The following is a 21,582-nucleotide window of genomic DNA, read 5'->3' as shown; positions in this document are numbered from 1 at the left end:
CGGCAGCTCCCCACCCCCTGGCCCGGGGATCCGTGCGGCAGCTCTGACCTAGGGGAACCCCTGGGCTGCCGGCGGCGTGCTGGCCCAGGGGAACCCCTGGGCTGCCTGCCGGCGGCTCAGACTCCCTCTCCCTCCCAGCGCAGCGGCCACTGTAAAAAAAAAATGGGGGTGCTGCTTTTTGGCGCCCCCAAATCTTGGCGCCCTAGGCAACCGCCTAGTTGGCCTAAATGGTAGCACCGGCCCTGCCCCACTCCCAGCCCAGGGACCCTCTCACTGGCAATCCAGGTCTGCTCAGATTCCAAGCTGGCTGCTGTTTCCCTGGACTCCTCCCTACCTCACCTCTCTGTCTCCTTACCTATCTCTGGCTTTACCCCAGGAGCTTCCTCCACTCCCCACGGCTACTTCACCTCCCTAGATCTCGTCAGACTCTCTAGTCCAGGGCAGGACCCCAGGGCTTGATCTCCTCCTCTCCCTGGCCAACTCTCTTCCCTCTAGGGCAGAGGTTTTCAAACTGTGGGGCACACACCCCTCAGGGGGCATGGAGGAACATTTGCGGGAGCAAGTGGCAATGCCAGGCAGCTCATCCAGCCCCACATGGCAGGCTCTGGGGCAGCCTCTATGGGGGGTGGGGAGGGAGCACCACCTCCCCCGCCCTGACTTACCTCAGTGAGCCACCCAGCCTGTGGGTCAGCGTCAACATCCGCCGTGGCCACACTCATTTCTGCTCCAAGCAGTCTCTGCGCCCCACGCTGGCTCTGCCCCCAGAGACTGTCTCACATGCCTTCCCGAGAGGGGTGAGGGGCCGGTATTGGCCCTGCCCGAGTGGTGCTGCCTGGCTGGAAGGTAGAAGCAGCTCACTGCTGAGGAAGCGTTGGCCGTGCCATTGGTAAGCAGCTGTGTATTTGAAACTTACAGGTGCAGGTAACTTAATTAAAGCTACGCGAAGGTCTCTGCTAGGTTTATGAGCAGCTCTATTGAGCATACTTTTGCACGGGTCTATTTTTGTCTCGGGGATGCAACCAAAAATTGTAACTTGGGGGGTGGGGCTCAGCTCAAAAAGTTTAAAAACTGCTGCTCTGCAGAGTGACTGCAGACCTCCACCCTGCTCTCGCTTCCTGGCTTTCTAATCCCAGCCCAGCTCCTGCCCAGCTGGGCTGCATCTGCCACTAGGCCCTGCTTTGCCTCTAGGTGCACCAGTCTTAGGTTAATGGGCCCCTCCAGGCCCACATTAACCCCCTCAGAGTTTGTGTGGGGCAGACCTAGGGTTACCATATCTGAACTTTCAAAAAAGAGGACACTCCATTGGGGGGGGTAGCCCCGCCCCTTAGCGACTCCCTCCCACTTCCCGCCCCCTGACAGCCCCCCCAGAAACCCCGACCCATCTAACCCCCCTGCTCCCTGTCCCTGACTGTCCCAACCCCTCTCCACACCCCTGCCCCCCTGACAGCCTCTCCCCGAACTCCCGACCCATCCAACCCCCCGCCCCCCGCTCCCTGTCCCCTGACTGCCCCCCTTCTCCAACTCCCCGGCCCCCTTACCGTGCCACTCGGCTTAGAGCAGGTGTCTGGCTCCGCGCCCCAAGGAGCGCCCCGCCCGAGCGCTGCCGAGCAGCGTGCTGAGGCTGTGGAGGAGGGGGGAAGCGGGGGAGGGGCTCTGGCCGCTGCTGCCAGCCCCACCGCCGCGTTCCCTCACAGGTGCACAGCCCCACCCCCCAGTGCTGCCGGGCGGCGTGCTAAGGATGCAAGGGATGGGGGGAGCCGGGGAGGGGCTTTGGCTGCCGAGGCCCCAATGCGAGCGGCGCTCGGCTGCCCTGTCAGCCGCTTTTCGGTCGATAAATAGCCGACCGGGGGGGAAATCCCGGACATTTTTAGATTTTTAGAAATCCCCCCCGGACGGCTATTTAAAGAGCGAAAAGCCGGACATGTCTGGGGAAACCCAGACGTATGGTAGCCCTAGCAGACACCCATCATACAGCCTCCACTCCACGGACTTTCTGCCATGTGCCCAGAGCCCCCAAAGACAGAAAGTCCACAGAGTGAAGGCTGTGACTGTGGAAAGCAGCCACAATACCCACCCTCCTCCACTCCCCCTCTGCAGGGGGTCGACAGAGCAATGGGGCAGGTGATGACCGGGGAGAGAGTGTAGCCAGGATACCACGGAACATGATGATGATTCAGTGCATCTGCAGGGTAGTCGCTGCAAGCAGAGCACGTAGGTGTCCCGGCAGGTTTTAAAGCAGCCCTCTGCTGGAATATCTCCTCCAGGGGTGTGGTGGTGGAAACACTGCATGCCCTCTTCCGGGAGTGAATTCCCTTAGCTTCTGTGAGGCCCTGTGAGTAGAAGGAGATACCCACTTCGTCAGGGTTGTGGGCCCTTCTGTCTTGCAACAAATACTGTACTGATTCTTGTCTGACATGGCAGTAAAGTAATGTCTGGAACCTCAGGACGAATACATGTGCCATTCGTTAGAGCAGGATAGATTAAGACGCTGGTATAAATGTTTAAAGAAACATTCATCCTGGCTGTGATTTACGTCAAGTTTCAGCCCAGTATGACTTGAAGTGTCTGAATCATTAAAACTTGGAAAGCTTTTTATTTAAAAAGCTAGGCTACCTTGATATCTTGGTAACAATGCTTACAAGTGTAGTGAACTTCATTGCCTGCCAGTTTCAATGAAGTGCCACCCTGGTTTCAAACCAGTCCCCTTTAGACAGGTAGAGACGCTAAACAAAACTAGGTTGAGAGTCTGGGGTAACGCTACAGAACACAAATATGATGGGCCAGATGTTGGACAGGTCTGTGAGTAAGGCTCCTGAGAAAAGAAGGTATCTGCTCCGGGGAGGCAGATTTCAAACATAAATCTCTCAAGCATTTCCTATAAATGTGAATCTTGGCAAAGCACCAAAAGATACTAACGATTCAACCAAAATATATGGGTGGATCAAAGAACAACTTGATGATGCAGGGAAGCTCTTGCGTGACACAAACAAAGCAAAAATGACTTTCCAAGAGGGTAGCTGGATGAATATTGTGTTGTGACACTGAACCACAATTACTAATAAAGGACCTGATTTTTACCCCATTCATCTCTATCGGAGCAGGATTAATCCCTAAATTTCCCTTTTAATATTTTCTCTCTTGAAAGAGAAAGCTTGGTCCACAAGCCTATGACCTAAAATAAGTGTTAACCACAGCCTTGCAATCATAACTATTTATTTGCCCAGACGCCAAATTCACTCTCTCATGCCATAAAAATGATGGGAAGGAGGGTGACAGTTTTACTTGCTGGCATAAAAGATAAAAGTCTCGCACACAGGGTTTTTTGCCTGGCTCTTTTAGTCACTCTCCAACCTTAGCTGATTTACATGTTTTTACAGGAACGGGGAGGCAGGGGTGACACGGCATTTGAGCTGCCAACCTGTAATCAGACAGAGGCAATGTGGAAACAGCTGAGTTAGAAGCCCTTGAATATTGGGGCTTTATAATGGAAATGTTGGCAGACCCTTAACTACAGCAGCGCTACCGGGCGCCTCTACAATAACTAAGCCAACTACCTTGCAGGATCAAAAATTAATAGACATTTCAGACAGGTTTTGAGGTTTCGACCACTGCTTTTCAATTGCAAAGACTTTTGCTAAAGTTAGACCCTGAGGAGGTCAAGCTTTTGGTAACATAAACATTTTGTCTGATTAAGAGAGACTACTTGTCCCTGATTTTGAGTAGTAGATTTTAGGTCATCCTTAATTTTTTACTGACAGTAAAGAGCAGGTCATTGACCTACATACAGAGCTATTTTATTTTTCTCCCTCTTGATAACAATGGCCAGGACACCTATGTGTCGGGTTCTTCTGTATTCCCATATAGTCGGCAATTCACCATGGGGGCAGGACTTAAAACCTTTGAGCCTCTGAGTGACTGGGATAAAAAAAAATTACCTGGGCTTCCTTCCAGCCATTTGAGCTTCAGAATCCATAAGAATTCAACAAAAAAAAAGCATATCAGAGCTTTAATCTAGGAGCTTTTTGAAGAGATTTAAAAAAAAAAGTTCCAGTAAAGTTCACTCTTACCTTCTTCGCTTTAGGAGCCATGCATGCCAACTTCGCCCTATTTAGTAGAGAGTTCCTCTCCTTGACCTCCTTTTTACAGCAGAGATAATTAACATGGTGGGGTAAGACGAGTCTCTAAATTCACTGCACTCAGTCGTTTTTTCCCTTTTGTTAAAGGTGGGATGATTAAAAAGAGGAGCATTGAGTTGATTTTTCCTTTAAAGAGACTAAAATTGAGGGGGAGAAAAGGTTCTTTGCTTCTAAACTTTGTCAGTGGCGCCAGGAGAAAATAAAAACAGGAGCCTAGAAAGAGTCAGGTGCGCTGGTGCTGAACTACTGGGATCTGTGGGAAATTTCTGTCTGCTTCAGACTGAGATGGAGACACAATTGTATGAAATGAAAATATCCATTGTTTTCAGTGAGGAACGTGAGCGTTAGCAATGGGCTGGCGTGCTCCAGGTCAACCTGCGCATGCGGCGAGGCCCCTCCATTCACACATCTCCTGCTTTCCACATGGATGGGAGAAGAGAGATTCTGCTGTGGCAATGCATCACTCCACCCCATTGCTTCATACAGATGGGCTTCTGGAGCAGCTCCGTGGACTGGAGGCCAGCAATGGGAGAGGGTGGAACAGGTACTCCCAGGCCCCTGTCCCAGCTCTCCTCCGAGGCTTCTGTGTGGTACTAATGTTCTGGGACCCCAACCCATGGCGGTAGGGAGCCTTGCCAATCGCAGCTGATGGTTGGTGCCATCACAACCAGCTGCAGCTCCTCTGTCATGGTGGCTTTTGGAGATCCCCATGGTTGGAAAGGGTGCAGCCTTCCAGAACCCACAGCACCCCTACACTCTCTTCCCAGCAGTAGGGATAATACCAGGGAAATCCAGAAAAGGGGAGAGGGGAGGTGCCAATGGCAGAGTCCATGGGGAACCTGCATGGAGAGTGGAGTAGTAGTCATCGAACAGCGATCCCTGTTACAGGGTGCCACCTTTTCGTAACCCTAACCAGGTCCTGGGGCGAGGAAATAACACGCAGCCTCTTACTGTCATCCTGTGTGTCTCCTGCTCTTGTTATATGGTGTCAGAAGTAAACTGAATCTTTGCAAAAAGACAGCAAGTTAAGCCACCTGAATTCTTCAGTCTGAAAAGGAACCTGGCAGCAACCTGAGAGCGATGTTTTTTTATGCTTCCAAGTTTTCCATGAAAGAATGTTTGCAAGAAATCAAAAGGGTAGAGGGTGCTGCTGCTGCTAAAGATCCATGCGTGAAATTTTCAGCCTAGGAAGATGGAGGTATCACAGATGACCTGTATGCTATGCTATAGAAAACAGAATGTAAAAGATCCACTGAAACCACGTGTGATTTCAAATGGCCTTTGGGCTAAGTGAAGGGCTGGTGAAGGGCTACCTGAATTAAAGGGGAAGGATAATTCCTTGGTAGCAAACTACAACTCAGTCATTTTTAAGACTCAGCTGTTGCACAGACCTATCAAGTGGCAGTGCTACAACAGAACATGTATCACTTCTTGCTCATGGAAACCTGGTGAACTAATAGAGAATGGCCCTCAACTAGTTAGTGGCTCATTGTAGCCTTTCTTTTTGAAATATCAATTCAAGCACACCACATCATACTCTTCTGCTAATGTATTTTGATTGTGCATAGTAAGAGTCATTACAAATAGCAAAAACAATGATTTAAATATCCCTGGCAAATTCAGCGGACCCATATTTAGCATTGCTGGAATACTGCAATACACTCCACAACATCTTAAGATCCATCGGTTCATAGACTGGCACTAAGGTTTTTTATTCTTCTGCCTAACAAGGCCCTTGAGCTAGAAATAATTAACCTTAAAGCAGTTTCCAAAGAGCTCTCCAACAGGAAACTAGAAGAGAAGAAATATTACAACAAGAATGCCAAATACTTAATCCCCACCCCTTGCTGGAGGAAAAAGAATTTTAGACTCCAACAAACTTTGTGCACCAAGGTCCTACGTCAGAACAATTCCTGAGATCAGTCCCAGAGGAGGAACAGGAAACATCTCAACAAAACCAAGGAGGATACTGCCTCTGCTTCTGGAGAGCACCCAGAAAGCCACTGTCCATGCTTCTCTGCTGAGAGCTGTAGTACGCAGCAAATAGACGTTCCAGGTGATGCAGTCAACTCAATGGCTAAAACAAGCCTCTGCAGAAGAAGCAGGATCAGCAAACCACTGAATTTCAGAGTTGTTATTAACAGATGTCCACCAATAAGAGGCAGATAAGCCTCTCCTCTGTCAGGGAGCTCAGAGCATTTATCCTGAACTTCCAGCCTAGATGTGTCCATATGTGTTACATGAATTAGCTGGACTGGCTTGTAGTTACTTTTGGTTGATTTAATTTACATACGTTTTCTTTAAAGGCAAGATGTAACAGTAACCACTGGAAAAATAGGATGCTGAGTTCTGATATGTGGAAGGAATGTTATCTAATATGGATCAGGGTAACAACAACAGGACCAGGAGCAGGAGGAAAAAATTTACTCTTACCAATACAGCCGGTCAAAAAATCCATTTTTTCCCCTGAAAAAAAATTGTAAACAAAAATTTGCCATTCAAAATTTTGATTTTCTGTGGCAAATTTTTGGAAATGGTTTGAATTTTTTATTTTAGATATTAAAATAATCAGGTTTTTTATTTATTTATTTTCTCTTTTTCAGCACAGAACGAATTATGTCATGGAGTTTTTCCACTTTTTCCTTGATTTTTTCCCATCCTTTTCCCTCTCTAACTTTTCCAATGTTGGAGAAGCTGTAAAAAGTTAGTTTGGCAAAAGCGGGGAAGACAGGAAGTGTGTGTTGAGGGAAGAAAACTTGGACATTTTTCATGTTATTGCACCTCGTCAAAAAGAGGAGATGAAAATTCTACATTTCAAATATATTTTGATTTTTAAAAACCTAAAGAAAAATTTCAGATAGAAACAAAATGAAAATTCTCATTGCCTCCAATTAGCGAGACAAGGAGGGTGAAGTAATGTATTTTACTGTTGGTGAGAGAGACAAGCTTTTGAGCTGACACATAGCTCTTCATCAAGCTCTCTCACCAACAGAAGTGGGTCCAGTAAAAGATATTACTCACCCTCCTTCTCCCTCTAATATCCTGGGACCAGCCTGGCTACAACAGCACTGCATACATTGCATCAAAGGACATTTTCCCACAAAAATCTTCCTTTCGATTTAAACCCCATTTTCACAGTGGAAGATATTTTCAGTCAAAAAATGTTGACCAGCTCTACTTCCCCGTAATCTTATGTGTCGCTCACCTTTATTACCAAAATAGTTATTAAAAGAGTGACTGGAGAGGTAGGAGGAAAACCAGGAGAGGAAGGAGTCAGGAAAGCTAAAAGAGCACATGAATTCAAGGAGTGTGTGATCAATAGTGTCAAAAGCAGAAGCGAGGTCATAGAGTCGTAGTGTGTAAGGCCAGAAGGGACCATCAGACAATCTATGTCAGGCCACCAACATCCACCGGCCCCCGTAATCTAGAGGTCAAGGAGGAGAAGATGGCATACAGGCCCTGTCGCCTAGCTACGAATATATTTAATTACATTGATAACATGGACCGATCACCACACATTTGCAATAAAAGCAATATTATAGGTCAGCTACACTAATGCTAACGTACGCAAACCTAACAACGTCTCCTACAAAGGAACTCTCCCATACGTACTCTAACACCCTTCTGGCAACCCCCTCAGAAGCCTGACTATACAGTGTGGCCAGAAAGAAGGCTGGTCAGAGTTGGGTTTTGTCACACCAAAAAGTGGGGACAGAATTCAGGAGTCAAGGACCTTCTTCTCAAATGCCCTGTCTCCAGCCACCAGAGAAACAAACCAAGGAACTATCAGCTTGAACAGGGCCTGCTCTGGCTTTTTTGCCGCCCTAAGCAAAATAGCCACCCACCGCCCTCCCCCCCTCCCCCCAGCGCTGCAGGGGAGGGCGCCTAGCCCGGCCGTGGACCCGCAATCCCCGACCGGCTGGAGCGCCGAGGGGGGGCCGGCGAGCCCCCGGCGGCCAGAGCGCCGGGAGGAGGGCGGCGAGCCTGGCCGGGGCTCTCCGCTCTCCGCAGCGGCCAGAGCGCCGGGGGGAGGGCAGCGAGCCCGACCGGGGCTCTCCACTCTCCCCGACCGGCCAGAGTGCCGGGAGGTGGGCGGCGAGCCCGCCGCGGCCCCGCTCTCCCCGACCAGCTGGAGCGCCGGGGGGAGGGCGGAGAGCCCCCGGCGGCCAGAGCACCGGGGGGAGGGCGGCAAGCCCGGCCGGGGCCCGCTCTCCCCGACCGGCCGGAGTGCCAGGGGAGGGCGGCGAGCCCGGTCGCGGCCCTGCTCTCGGGCCGGAGCGCCCCGCCGCGCCGCACCCCTCCAGGCGCCGCCCCAAGCACATGCTTGGTGGGCTGGTGCCTGGAGCCGGCCCTGAGCTTGAAGGTCTCAACTGTAAGAGGAAGACACAAAGAGAGAGGCAGCCACTGAGATAAACAGGACCTCTGCTGTACTAGTGCATTCTATTCACATCTGTTTGCAGAGATACTTTTAACTTAATAAAGTTGGTTACTTAAGATAAAACAGAAGCAGAACAGAAGTGCCTTGATGTGCAGGAAGCACCCTGTAGGGTCTCTAGGGAGCTTCATAACCAAGGAAGGGAGCTAGCCTCATTGCTGTTTTTCTGTCTCCTCCTCAGAGGTAATTACATGGGCAGCAGAGCGCTCTCAGAGATGGACATAAAGTTAAACCCCCCCTTAAAGCTAATGTTGCACTTCGAATATGTCTACATTGCATTGTAAACCCAAATCTGTCAGACCCAAGCTTGTGGGTTCAGTTTTCCAAGACCACACTTGAGAATCCACACTGCATTGTAAACCTGGGCTTACAGTTTCTGGACCCAACTCTGGTCTCACAACTGTGCTAATGCATCCATGCTGCACTACGCAGACCTTTTAACTTGGGTCTGTGGCTTGGCCTGCATTCACACAGCAGAATGATAGGGCTTAGACCCAAGTCTCAGCAGGACTTGGGCTCTGACCCACGCCCCCTTAGCAGGGCCTGTGTCCTGAGTGCTTGCTGACCCATGTCAGACTGATTCATGTGTAGACAGAAGGAGGGCTCGGGCTCAAACATGAGTCAGAGCCTGGGCTTTGTGTGCAGTGTAGACACGCCCAAAGTGTCTCCCCAGCTAGTGGAGAAGGAAGCTAAGAATCCTGGCAAACTGCCTAGAAGGACGTGAAAGGCAGTGTCTGTATGGTCGTGAACTTTGGGAGGAAAGAGTTTAAGAAAATAAATAAAAAAATAAGAGGCCGTAAACATTGTTGAATTTTCTCAGGCATCACCCAGCCTCTCAGAACCAGCCATCTGACTTTGTGAGATGATGAAGAATTGTTATTTTAGAGGCTAGTTTACACTACACTTATTTATGTACTGAATGTCCCCCTTATAAGTTCAATGGAAGAACTAAGCTCATCACCGACAATTCAGGAAAGCATTTAAGCAACGCAGAAACGTCCCCATCTTAACCAACCATGGGGACTGAATGTGGAACCGCCAAAGCGGAAAGCACAAGTGAAAGAGCCTCAAGCTGAGAGCTTCAGCAGACCCATATCCTCTGTAAATCAGGCATAGCGGCAGGTACATAGTACACTAAGCAGTGGGTTACATGCTTCCCCTGGAGAGAAGACACTCATTCTCAGGCCCACAGCAGTTCAAGTCCCCATGAGCCCCTGCTATGTGATAGCCACCATCTTGACTAACAGTGGAGATTGGACCAGGGACCTCCAGAGCTAAATATGTGAGTCTCTAGAGACTGATCTAAAGAACCAGGACCTGTAGCAGGCTGTGAACTGGTTACAGAGGGGGACACATAACATGCACCAAACAGTGGTATGCACATATGCTTAAGGGCTTTCCTAAACCAGGACTACAGTGCTGAGGTTAGTCTGATGTTAATTTGTCCTTTACAGGTCACCTTCAAAAACCAAAGGGCCAAATGGAGCTATGTCAATTTGCACGAGCTGGGGATCTAGCCCATACCTCCAATTTCCATGGAAATATAACCATTGAATGAAAGAAAAATGAAAGAAGGGAGGAGAATTAGGTGGCTACATAACATGTTGTCAGAAGGGTCTCCAAACAGATTTTTCATTAGGCATCTGGTTGGTAGTCTTTAACATGGTTACAAGTCAGACGGTTCTAGGCACCAAAGCCAAATGGCAACGTATAAGGAGAGCTAAGGGCAAGAAAACCTGCTTGAAGTTTACGTGAGTCAGTCTGGACCTGAGCAAGGTTCATTTCAGCCACAAAGGAAAGTAAATATCTCCTCAGAACCAAATAAATCAGATGTGGGCAATATCCGTGAGATAGGGATTGCTGTACAGCTGAGCCCAATACTGTCACATCAGTTTCTATTATGAAACCTACATCCCAGAATATTTTCAAGGTCTTGCATTATTACCTGTGAGTCTCCCCTCCTCCCTCCTCTCATTACCTAATAGAAATCCTAATCACAGCATGGCCAGTTGTACCGGCATTGGTGCCAACTGCCCTTTGCATGTACTGCAGAATTTGACATTGTTTTGCCACCATGTCACCGTTACAACGGTTACAACGTCAACTTCTAGTAGAAAAAGTAGCAGTAATTTTGATTCATTTAGACTGGCTTATCACATTCACTTACTTGCACTAAAAAACCATTGGTGTGGACTGTTTATCTTTAACCCCCTTCTGTTTGTCAGAAGACATTCTGTGCTGTGATAGAATATTGTAAAGGGGGGGGGAGTGTCCTTTTAATGGCCAAGGTTTCGTGACAGCCTGAGATCACTCTTTTGTAAATTTCCAAGATTACTTGTATTACAGGAATGTTTTTGTTTAAACACAAACCCTGTTCTTCTTGAAATGGCAGGCGCTGCTACATGGGACAGTCCCCAAAGTTGGGTAGCAAGCAATTCTGTACACTGCTCACAAAACACATTCCCTTCGGTGGGCTTGAACCAAGAAAGGAAGTGTTCCCTTGCAGTACACACAAGGGGTGAAATCCTACATTCCTTATTCAGGCAAAACTCCGAGAGACATCAGTGGGATTTCTGTCTGAATAAGGAGGGACTCAGGAAAGACTGCAGAGCTTAACCAAGGAAGAAGACAAACCGGAAAAGCAGTTCTTGTTGGATAATTGCCACTCATGCCCCAATGCACTTCCAACTCAAAGGTTTAACCTCAGAATGAAAACATCTGTTCTCCCATTGATGCAAGGCAATTGAGAGATTTCCCTTGCAACAATTTGGAAATAGACCATTCTGGTGTGAGTAAAGTTATGCTACGTTTGGAAAGCCAGGGAATATGTTTCAGCACCTTACAAGTTTCTGAAACTAGGAGAAGGCACAGGTGGTAGTTTTGGTCACTTAAATGGCAGAGTCAGAAATGGGTGGAGAAAGCATTTTTAATGCCAGACCTGCCCATGTACATCACCCCATGCGTCTCAAAGCAGCCCAAGTCAATGCATTAGGTAGCTATAGAAGTTTTTTTCCCTTCTAGTTATTCTGGCTCAATACCAGTGTGAACAGCCTTGACCACCGGCAGCCAAGGTCCAGAAAGTGGGTTTGATGTTTTCAGCTGAGACTCATTCTCTGATTCACTTACAGCTGATGTCTATTTAAAGAACCTTGCCTTTCCACACTGCCTCCCGCCTACACACAGACCCTTGCCCTAAGGCATACATGTCAGACAAGAGTTGGATTATATGGATAGTCTGCATCACACTCCGGGGATGTTATCTACACCAAGAGATTAAACGACTGCAGACACAATGATTGCATGAACTGGCTGATGGTCTCATGTGTCCTTGCAATGGTTTAATGTGTCTCCAGAACAACATTGATTTTGACAAAACCTTTCTGGCACATCCACACGCAGTGCCCGCCTTGTAACCTTGCCTGTACCAGTGGACGCTGGGTCTCCAGGAGCACCTACTATGTAGTGCCCAGAGCCCTTGCTGAGAGCTGGGGCTTTGGGGCAATTCCCAAATGTGTAGGGATGGCACTGGGAGGACTGGCTGAAGCATCGTAGCTTTCCGTATGGAGAAGAAACCGCAGCAGGCTACACTGATACAGCCAGACCCCATCGTGGCCCTGGAATTGCAACCAGGCACTAAGGAGTCTGGGGGCACCTTGAGGAGAAAGGAAGGGCACTGATTGGAGAGGTTCACACTCAATACCAACCCCAGGCAGTTGAGAAATGTTGGGTGTCAGTGCCTGGTTGTCAAGTATCAGGGGGTAGCCGTGTTAATCTGTATCTACAAAAACAACAAGGAGTCTGGTGGCACCTTAAAGACTAACAGATTTATTTGGGCTTAAGCTTTCGTGGGTAAAAACCTCACTTCACTTCTTCATCTGACACCCAACATTTCTCAACTGCCTGGGGTTGGTATTGAGTGTGAACCTCTCCAACCAGTGCCCTTCCTTTCTCCTCATGTGGCCAAGGCCCGGGACCTTAGCCCAGTGTTTGCACTTGCAGCAACCAGCCAGAGTCACAGCCTTAACTTTTCAACAGCTGGGGCTAGAAGACTCTATCACATAAGCCAAAGACGACCACCTTCCTCCCTTGTGCCTGGAAAGCGCTTGTGGGTGGCTGTGTGGACCATAGTCCCCAAAGCTGGAGAGATGAGCTAACGGCTAGGCGCAGCCATGGCATGCAGGGAGCGGGCTGCTCTCACCTTGCTCCAGTGTTGATAAGGCTGTGGATTTGGGGCAAATAATACCCCAATACGCATGCTCAGTGAATATGCATGACCTCATTTCCATAATCCTCTCTAACACCCCCTCCCCCACGCTCCTGCTTCCTCCTTGAGTTTCACCTTCCCCCCTCACCCCTGTCTTGCCTGAGGCAACAAGACCTTTTCCCCTAAGCTCTGGCAGGGCCAGGGGATCCCCCCTTCTCCCTATGGCGTATTTTCTGGGGAGAGGGAGCCAGAATCTTGCTCTCTCCCCAGTCTGCTGATGAGCTTCCTGTCTGCCCCCTACTCTGCACTGTAGCCTGCTGTCCCTCCCTCCCCCTGCTGACCAGCTGGCTCTGCAGGGAAACCACAGCTGTTGTGTAGCTCTGCCAGCGAGACCCAGGTTCAATTTCCTACGCCGCTACAGCCGTCCTGTGTGGCCATCGCTGAGCCTCTCCTTGCTGCAGTTCCCCCTCTGGCTGGGGATAGCAGCTCTGCACTCCCACGTGAGAGTGTTGTGAGGATAAATGCTTTAAACACTGAGGTGATGGAGGCCATGTAAGTACCTTGGCTAGATAAGGGAGAGGGAAGCAAGGAAGCCATCCCTGCCAGGATGCAGAGCCTCTGGGCTCATTTCAGGCTCCCTCTCTGGGGTTCCCGAGAGGTTGCCTGAAAAGCCCGGCAGAGGGGGCTGGAAACTGGATGTCTTCGGAGGAGACTTACCAGGTCTGATGACTCCCAGCTGTTTGAAGAGCAGAGGGTGCTCTACACTGGATCAAGGGGTGTTTGCCTCCAGGTCAAGTCGCCAATGCCATGCTGTTACCAGACTCCGAGCGCTCTCCCCGCACATCACCCTCAGTGCTTATTCTGAGCGGGCTCCCTTGTGTGTGGAGCCCCTTCCGGATGCAGCGGCGTGATGACGCAGCCTCGTGCTGGGCTCCCTATCCTGGGTGGGACGGTGCCAGAACCTCGGTCCTGACCACCACCCACTTCAAAACACATATGTCTCACCCACTGATTTGACCGCAGCATCAACACCTGTTTAATGCCTCCATTGTCTCTCCTTTCCTTGCTGCATCAAGTTTAACCTTCTTGTTCTCCCTTCCCAGGGCCTACGTACCACTCTGTCTCAGACCTCCTATCAGGTCACATCCAGCCCACCCAGGATGTCCACCTGGTTCCTTTTACCAGTTTCATCTTACGCTTCCCCCTGCTCCTGCACACCACCCTCGATACACGGGATGTCCACACAGCACCGGCTTGCCAAGCATCCCCCACTCCCTCCTCCAGAACTTGCCAAAAGACTCACTTCTTCTGCGCTGGCCATAAGTAGCAGGTTAAGAGTGTTTTCTAAAAAGCACACACACAAAACATTTTTCCCTCTTCTGGTAGCCCAGCATGTGCTGGCTGCCTTGCATCTGCTACACTGCAACCATCTCAGGCAGACGCTGCCGATTTTTCTGGGCATTGCTCTTAAAGAAAACACAATTTACATTACATTTCAGTTCATTTTTAAATAAAGGCTGCTCATATGTTTTGAATGAGCATGGGCACCCCGTCAAGGTGGGCCACCCCAGCCTTAACCGCATTGTTTCCATTCCTTCAACCTCGTGTCCAATCATGCCAATAGTACCTAAGTGAATTAGGAGCACAAGTCCCATCAAAAGTCAGTGGAGGCCACTCGAGCTTATGGGCTCGTAGATCTGTTTTCTCTAATCTTAGTGGTCTCGCTAATGGGAGGTGGAAAAGATGGCCCAATAATAACCAAGTCATACAACTCAGCTTCCATTTCACCTTCAGTAAATGGCCGTGTCACTTCATTACAGATGTGCCAAACTTCTGGTGAAGTATGGAGCAATGGTTGATCTACCTAGTGAAGAGACACAGGAGACACCACTTCACATAGCAGCTAAACATGGCCTCTATGATCACGCTCTCCTGTACTTGAGGTACGGCGCTAGTGCAGATAGGAAGAACAGTCGGGAAGAAACGGCACTCAGCGTGACTTGCGGACAGGCAAAAGAACAAGCGGCGCAAGGAAGCTACTTGCAGGTGTGCAGATTGCTGGTGATGTACGGAGCAGATGTCAACACCACAGATGAAGAGGAGAAGAGTCCTCTCCACAAAGCCTGCAAGAATGCCAGTCACAGCTTGGTCCAGTTTTTGCTGCAGAATAAAGCGGATGTGAATGCCATTGATTACAACGGAGCCTCCCCCCTGTCCTGTAGCCTACAGACCGCAGCCTTCAAGCAGCAACTGAGGCCACGTCTCACAGTGCAGACGCTGCTGAACCACGGCTCCCAAAAAATCTGGCCTATGGCCTTTGGGAAGGTACAGTCTCACGCGTTGGCTAGAGGCAGAGGCAGTTAGCCAGCTTAAATACCGGCGAGGCTTTTCCAAGGGGATCGGTAAAGGGCTACAGTAAGGTTGGCCAATTGGTTGCTAGTTCTAATCCAGGCCAGTAATGGCGGAGGGCAATTAGCATCCCATGGCTGTGCAGTGACTGATGTGAAAAGGATTTGGTGGTTTCAGGCAACTTTCCAGCAGATAGGAGTTCACATCACAGCATCACTGGTGTCCTCGTTGACCATCTCAGCAGAGATTGACCTGCTCTCTTAGCCCCATTTGAAGTGACCCTTTTGGCTGCGGTGGGGCGGTGAGGGCTAAAACGTGCAGTGCAGCTTGCTGGAATGTCCCCGGTCTGTAGCCAAGCAGAGGAATTAGCCCTCTGAGGCCAGCCACCCAGCACCTTGCCTGAGCACCAAATTCACTCGCCCAGTTCTTTTAAAGAAGGGAGGACAAAGCGTCTTTCAAAGGGCCGACGTCAGCACTCAGCTGGCTGCTGAGGGAGTGGTGAGCAGCTCTATTCGATGTAGGAACGGGAACAACAAGCTAATAGCGTCCCACGCACGTAGCGTGTAGTGACAGTGGGTAACATTTCCAACAGCACCTAAGTGACTTAGGCTCTGAAGTCCCCTTTTCAGAAGTGACTTAGGAACTTAGTACTATACTGGCATTAGAAAAGGTTCAGAGAAGGGCAACTAAAATGATGAGGTGTTTGGAACGGGTCCCATATGAGGAGAGATTAAAGAGGCTAGGACTTTTAAGCTTGGAAAAGAGGAGACTAAGGGGGATATGATAGAGGTATATAAAATCATGAGTGCTGTGGAGAAAGTGAATAAGGAAAAGTTATTTACTTGTTCCCATAATATAAGAACTAGGGGCCACCAAATGAAATTAATGGGCAGCAGGTTTAAAACAAATAAAAGGAAGTTCTTCTTCACACAGTGCACAGTCAACCTGTGGAACTCCTTGCCTGAGGAAGTTGTGAAGGCTAGGACTATAACAGGGTTTAAAAGAGAATTGGATAAATTCATGGCGGTTAAGTCCATTAATGGCTATTAGCCAGGATGGGTAAGGAATGGTGTCCCTAGCCTCTGTTTGTCAGAGGGTGGAGATGGATGGCAGGAGAGAGATCACTTGATCATCACCTGTTAGGTTCACTCCCTCTGGGGCACCTGGCATTGGCCACTGTCAGTAGACAGGATACTGGGCTGGATGGACCTTTGGTCTGACCCGGTACGGACATTCTTATGTTCTTAACTTACACCTCATTGCAAGTCACTGGAGCGTTGCAAAATAGACTTAGATACCTGAGCTCCACTGATTTGCAATGAGATGAAGGTTCCTAAGTCACTTTTGAAAATGGGCCTGAAGAGCTAAATCAACAGAGGCGCTTTGGAAAATGTTCCCTAGCGCGATAATAGCGACTGTCAGCTTCCATTTTGAGAAGGAAACATTTCTTGCGATAGGTTTACATCATTTTCTTTAGAAACTCGTCATTTGAATCCAGCACCCAAAGCAGGGTACAAACTTGAAATACGTTGCCAACATGCATTCAATTAACATACATGTTGAGGACTAAACATTTCCTCTGGGTAACACCAGTGAAGAAAACGGAGTTACCCTACATATTAACCTGCCCTAGAAGGCTTCTGTGTTATGAACTCTGTCCCATGTACACAGGCCACTCTGTGCTCACACGTGTGTCGGCAGAACCAACAGAGGTGGGAGCATCTAGCTCGTAAACTCTAAGCCAGGCGGGGCATCAGATAAAAGCTCTCAAACTGCAGCAGAATGTCAGTGTCTTTCACAAAACAAAAAAAAGGCCAAGATAAATTAAACAGATAAACCACGTCCCACTGCTTGGCCCCTTTCTAGGGCCTTCTCGCCTGAGCTGGGGGCCTTGTGCAGGTGCCTACCTGCTCCCAGCAAGCAGCTGGAGCTCAGTCCCCATTTAGCTGCTTGTTGGCCTTTGATCTGAGGACCAGGTGACCTGCAGCTATGACCTGAACCCTGGGAGGCAGCTAATTAGTTCCATTGGGGACTTAAAGGACCATCAGCTCCCCTGACATAAACAAATAGTTCTGGGTTTGGGAAGGAGGCAAGGCTGGGTTGTTCTATTTAACCATCTGTCTCCAAATCTGTGATGTTCCTCCCTGGGGTAACTGAAGTTACACTAAGAGTTCATGTGAACAACTGTGTACAGTGTGATTGTTTGATGTGCCCAATTCAGCACTGCATTAGTCCAGTCTGAGGCTGGTGTGCCTCCACGAAGGCTTTGTCTACACTGGAACCTGAACAACAAAAGTTTTGTCGTTCAGGGGTGTGAAAAAAACACACCCTTGAACGACAAAAGTTTTGCTGACGAAAAGCATTGGTGTGAACAGTGCTTTGTCGGCAGGAGAACTCTCTCCTGCCGACAAACAGCGGCTACACTGCGCGTCTTTTAGCGGCACGGCTGTAGCAGCACACCGTGTAGACATAGCCTAAGTCACACGGTGGTGAATCACACCCCGTATATTTTTTGCCGCCTGACCTTGAGAGGTGCTGAGTGCCTCTCAGGATCAGGCCCTTAGCATCACATATCATGTGGCTTTAAATCACGTTTTAATGAGCAATGCTGGTCATGTGCAGACAGAGGGTAAAGTTTTCAAAAGTGCAGGGGTTTATTGCCCTCCATGTTTATGTTAATTAAAAACATGTTGGAAACTTAGTTCAGTGATCAGAGAGGTTTATATCCTGCTGAGAATGTTCCATTGGCCTTAGACACCTAAGTCAGTTAGACACTTTTTAAAATTTTACCCAGAGTACTTTGCTTTGTAAAGGGATGACTTTTTGATGTCCTGTGAAAGTGCTCAAATTCAATCTGACTTGAGAGGGGGTAACCTTTCACTGAGATCTTGCTGCCTGGAGTAATGAACATTGAAATGTTTCGTGATGATGGGTGTATGAAGTCTATAGGAGGGTAAGGGGGCAAGGGTTGGATAGGCTGAAACTAGCTTTGTTGTGGAGGCTAAGAAACAGAGTGCTCTATCTATCTATCTATCACAGAGCCATGACATATCAACTTTGTATTTTTGTCATTAAAGTAGTTTTGCTATAGCTTTGCATTTCATTGATTTTACCTCAAACCATAAAGAAAATATTATCCTGGCTTATCATGTACAAGCAAAGAGTGTAAACAAAAAGCAAATGGGGCATCCAGTGGAAATAACCTCACAATAAAAGCAAGCCTTCCACTGGTTTTTGCATATGAAGGAGATTTAGGGACTTGGTACAGAGCAGAACTTCTTTTAATATTGTGTGCACCATTCCCAAGGACTGCCTAGGTTAAGTGGGTCACACAGATAATTAGGCTGTCATTGGCAGAACCTCTGATCCTTTCATCTAGTGACACGATGAAAAGTGAAACCTCTAGTCATCCACATTTGGGTTTTTGAAGAGCCTCAGCACTGAGGCATGTACATCACGCCCCGTGAAATCTCACAACATCACTCTGCATTTGTTCTTCTAGGTGCTGAGGTCTTGTGCATCAGTGCCAGAGATCATTGAAATCCTCTTCAATTCCTACTCTCAAGTCCCCATCTCTGAGCAGTGGCGGGAGGCTATTCCAGAGGAGATATTTCAGGTAGGAAAGCTCTGGGCTGGTTTCTTAGATATGCCTATAGCCAGTGGCGTAGTTTTGCCTCCCAAGACATGGGCTGATATCCCACAAGGCTGGAGGCCACGCCACCATGAGACTTTGAGCACTGCAAGTTCCTTCCCACACCACTCCCATATCAGAATGGTGCCTCTTCCACCTGCCCTGCACAGATGTCAATAACCAGGCCAGGTGCAAGGCAAGGAAAAATCAAGTCCCTGCTTTTGCACCCAATTGCTTAGGATCCTGCTCTAAAATAGCCAAATGGCATCCAGGGTAAGTACAGTTTCCAGCGGACGGCGCAAATGGAAAAGAGCAACTCCAAAATGAAGGTTAAAATATGTTCAAACTGACCTTAAAAAAAGAATGCTTACTCTGGGAACGTTTTATATAGACCAGACCTAAGTTTCAGCTTTGCAGTTTTACAGTGGATTAACGCCATCCGTTCAAAAAGCGTTACTCCTGATTTACACCGGCGTGAGAGCACAATATGGCCCAACGTGGTAACCGATACGTGCATTTGTGACATCACTTCCCTGCAGGTCCTGCACGGATGACACAGAGAAATGAGTTGCGATGGTCAACGCAAAGCCAAGCATACAAAGTTACAGTCAAAAGGGCCAACAACCGAGCACTTGTTTTGAATGTTCTTTCCAGTTTTCTCCATATTGACCGTCTGTACAAAGCCTGCCTTACTTAGCTCAATGTCAGTTATAAGAGGAATAGCTTTAGTTTTCAGTTTGTTTGGTTTTTCAAATGTTGGAAAGTAACAAAAATAATTGCGGGGCAGTGCATAGCTGAGAGTAAAGGGAAATACAGCCTGAGTCCTCTAGTCAGTTCTATTTCTGATCCAAGCTAGAGGCAGCATGGTACAATGGGTATGGCACTTACCTAGGACTCAGGAAACTGGCTGTGCCACTGACCTTCTCCTGGACCTTGCACGAGCCACTCTATGTCCCTTCCCACCGCTTGCCTAGTTAGACTGTAAGTGCTGTGGAGTGAGGACTGTCTCTTTACCATATGTTTGTACAGCACCAAGCACAATGAGGTCCCAATTTTGATCTGCATCTCTAAGCATTACTGTACTAGAAATAATAATTGCACACACAAAAACCTTACATTAAAAGACCATTAAGGTTGCAAAGTCAAGCATTCAATAGTTAGGCAATGCCTGGAGACTTTAACTCAACTTCTCTTGTACATATGCATTATGATACAGTCTCGATTACACACTATTTTTTCCACAGGACCCTTGCCAGGCATACCTAGAATAAGATTAATAGTGATCAAAAGTTGTTACCCTCTGATGGCTGTTTGTGAAATAAATAGGTGATCTCAGGTCAGCTACTAATATGCAGGTTTCCACCTCATGAATCCATTTGGCCTTATGTAGCAGGGAAGCCAAGGATTGAAATCTGAACAACAATCTCGTTCCTAGGAGAGATTCCGCCAGGTCCCAGCTGAGGTTACATTGGTGTGACGAGTCGGGGAAGCACTTGCACTTCTAGTGCTGTCTCTCTGCCATGGACATACAGAGGAGTATGTTCAAGCCTGTCCCTGTCATACGTGCTGGATACACTCAACAAAATGTAGAAGTTCAGGAAAAATTCAGTGTGAGCCGTTTTGCTGCTGTTTCTGGAAATAAGGTCGTGTCCCTTCCTGGTGAGATTTGTGAGAGAATGCTGAAAAGATGAAGTACTGAAGAGTGAAGACGGCAGAGACAGTGTTAGAACACGACATGCTTATTGCACCTTTGTGGCATTGGCATACAGAAACTCCTGGCACCATGAGCCCTAGATAAGAACATCAGAGCGGCCATACTGGGTCAGACCAATGCTCCATCTAGCCCAGTATCCTGTCTTCTGACAGTGGCCAATGCCAGGTGCCCCAGAGGGAATGAACAGAACAGGCAATCATCAAGTGAAATCCCAGTTGCTTCTGGCAAACAGAGGCTAAGCACACTTCAGGACATGGTTTTGCATCCCTGCCCATCCTGGCTCATCACCATTGATGGACTATCCTCCATGAACTTATCTAGTTCTTTTTTGAACCCTGTTAGTTCTAGATAGTTTGCACTAGCAATCTCTGGCAGCTGGTCTTGGGATGATAGCTATATCTGAGCACCACACAATCTTGAATGCAGCGAGCCTCACAACAGAGGGGGAACTGAGACGTAGAGACTGTAAGGGAGTTACCCAGGGTCTCACAAGGAGTCCATGGCAGAGCTGGGAACACAACCCTGGTCTCCAGGCTGCAGCCTTAATCACAAGGCCACCCTCCCTCCTGCTCTGTCTCCTCAGGGAACGTCTACACTACAGTCTAAGATGATATTGCAGTTCAGCTGGAGATGCCCGCACCAGATTTGATCTAGCTAGCAGGGATAAAAACAGCAGTGTAGACACAGGAACTGACTTTTCATTGTGCCAGGGGGTGCTCAACCACCGGCTATGTCCCAGGCCCCACCCCCACGCCACCCTTCCCTCAATGCCACACACACCCCCCGCCCCCGCTCCAACCCTGCTCCACCTCTTCCCGCCCTGTTCCGCCCCCTCCCCTGAGCGTGCCCCGGCCTCGCTCCTCCCCCCCCAGCCTCCTGCACACCGCGAAACAGCTGATTGCAGTGGGCGGGAGGCACAAGGAGGGAGGGGGAGGCACTGATCCATGGGGCCCATGGTGGTCAGGAGGCACTTGGGGGGTGGAGGAGAGCTGATGGGGGGCTGCCGGTGGGTACTCAGCACCCACCATGTTTTCCCCGTGGGTGCTCCAGCCCTGGAGCACCCACAGAGTCGGTGCGTATGAGTGTAGATGCAACAGTGTGAGCTGTACATGC

At 48.8% G+C, this 21,582-nt stretch overlaps 1 protein-coding gene across 1 annotated transcript in view; it reads left to right on the top strand.

Annotated features, from left to right (window-relative positions):
• The window catches only part of LOC113406983 (ankyrin repeat and SOCS box protein 18-like), a 35,978-nt gene that overhangs the window by 12,412 nt on the left and 1,984 nt on the right, over positions 1-21,582 (top strand). Inside the window, exons 3-4 of the mRNA XM_026653989.1 lie at positions 14,596-15,100; positions 18,627-18,740. Coding sequence (XP_026509774.1) covers positions 14,596-15,100; positions 18,627-18,740 — 619 coding nt within the window. The remainder of the gene's footprint in view (positions 1-14,595; positions 15,101-18,626; positions 18,741-21,582) is intronic.

The sequence above is a fragment of the Terrapene carolina genome, unplaced genomic scaffold (genome assembly GCF_002925995.2).
Source record: "Terrapene carolina triunguis isolate 2854851 unplaced genomic scaffold, T_m_triunguis-2.0 Scaffold175, whole genome shotgun sequence".
NCBI classification, from domain to species: domain Eukaryota; kingdom Metazoa; phylum Chordata; order Testudines; family Emydidae; genus Terrapene; species Terrapene triunguis.
The sequence above is the reverse complement of the archived record's forward strand: the minus strand, read 5'-3'. Positions and strand labels throughout refer to the sequence as shown.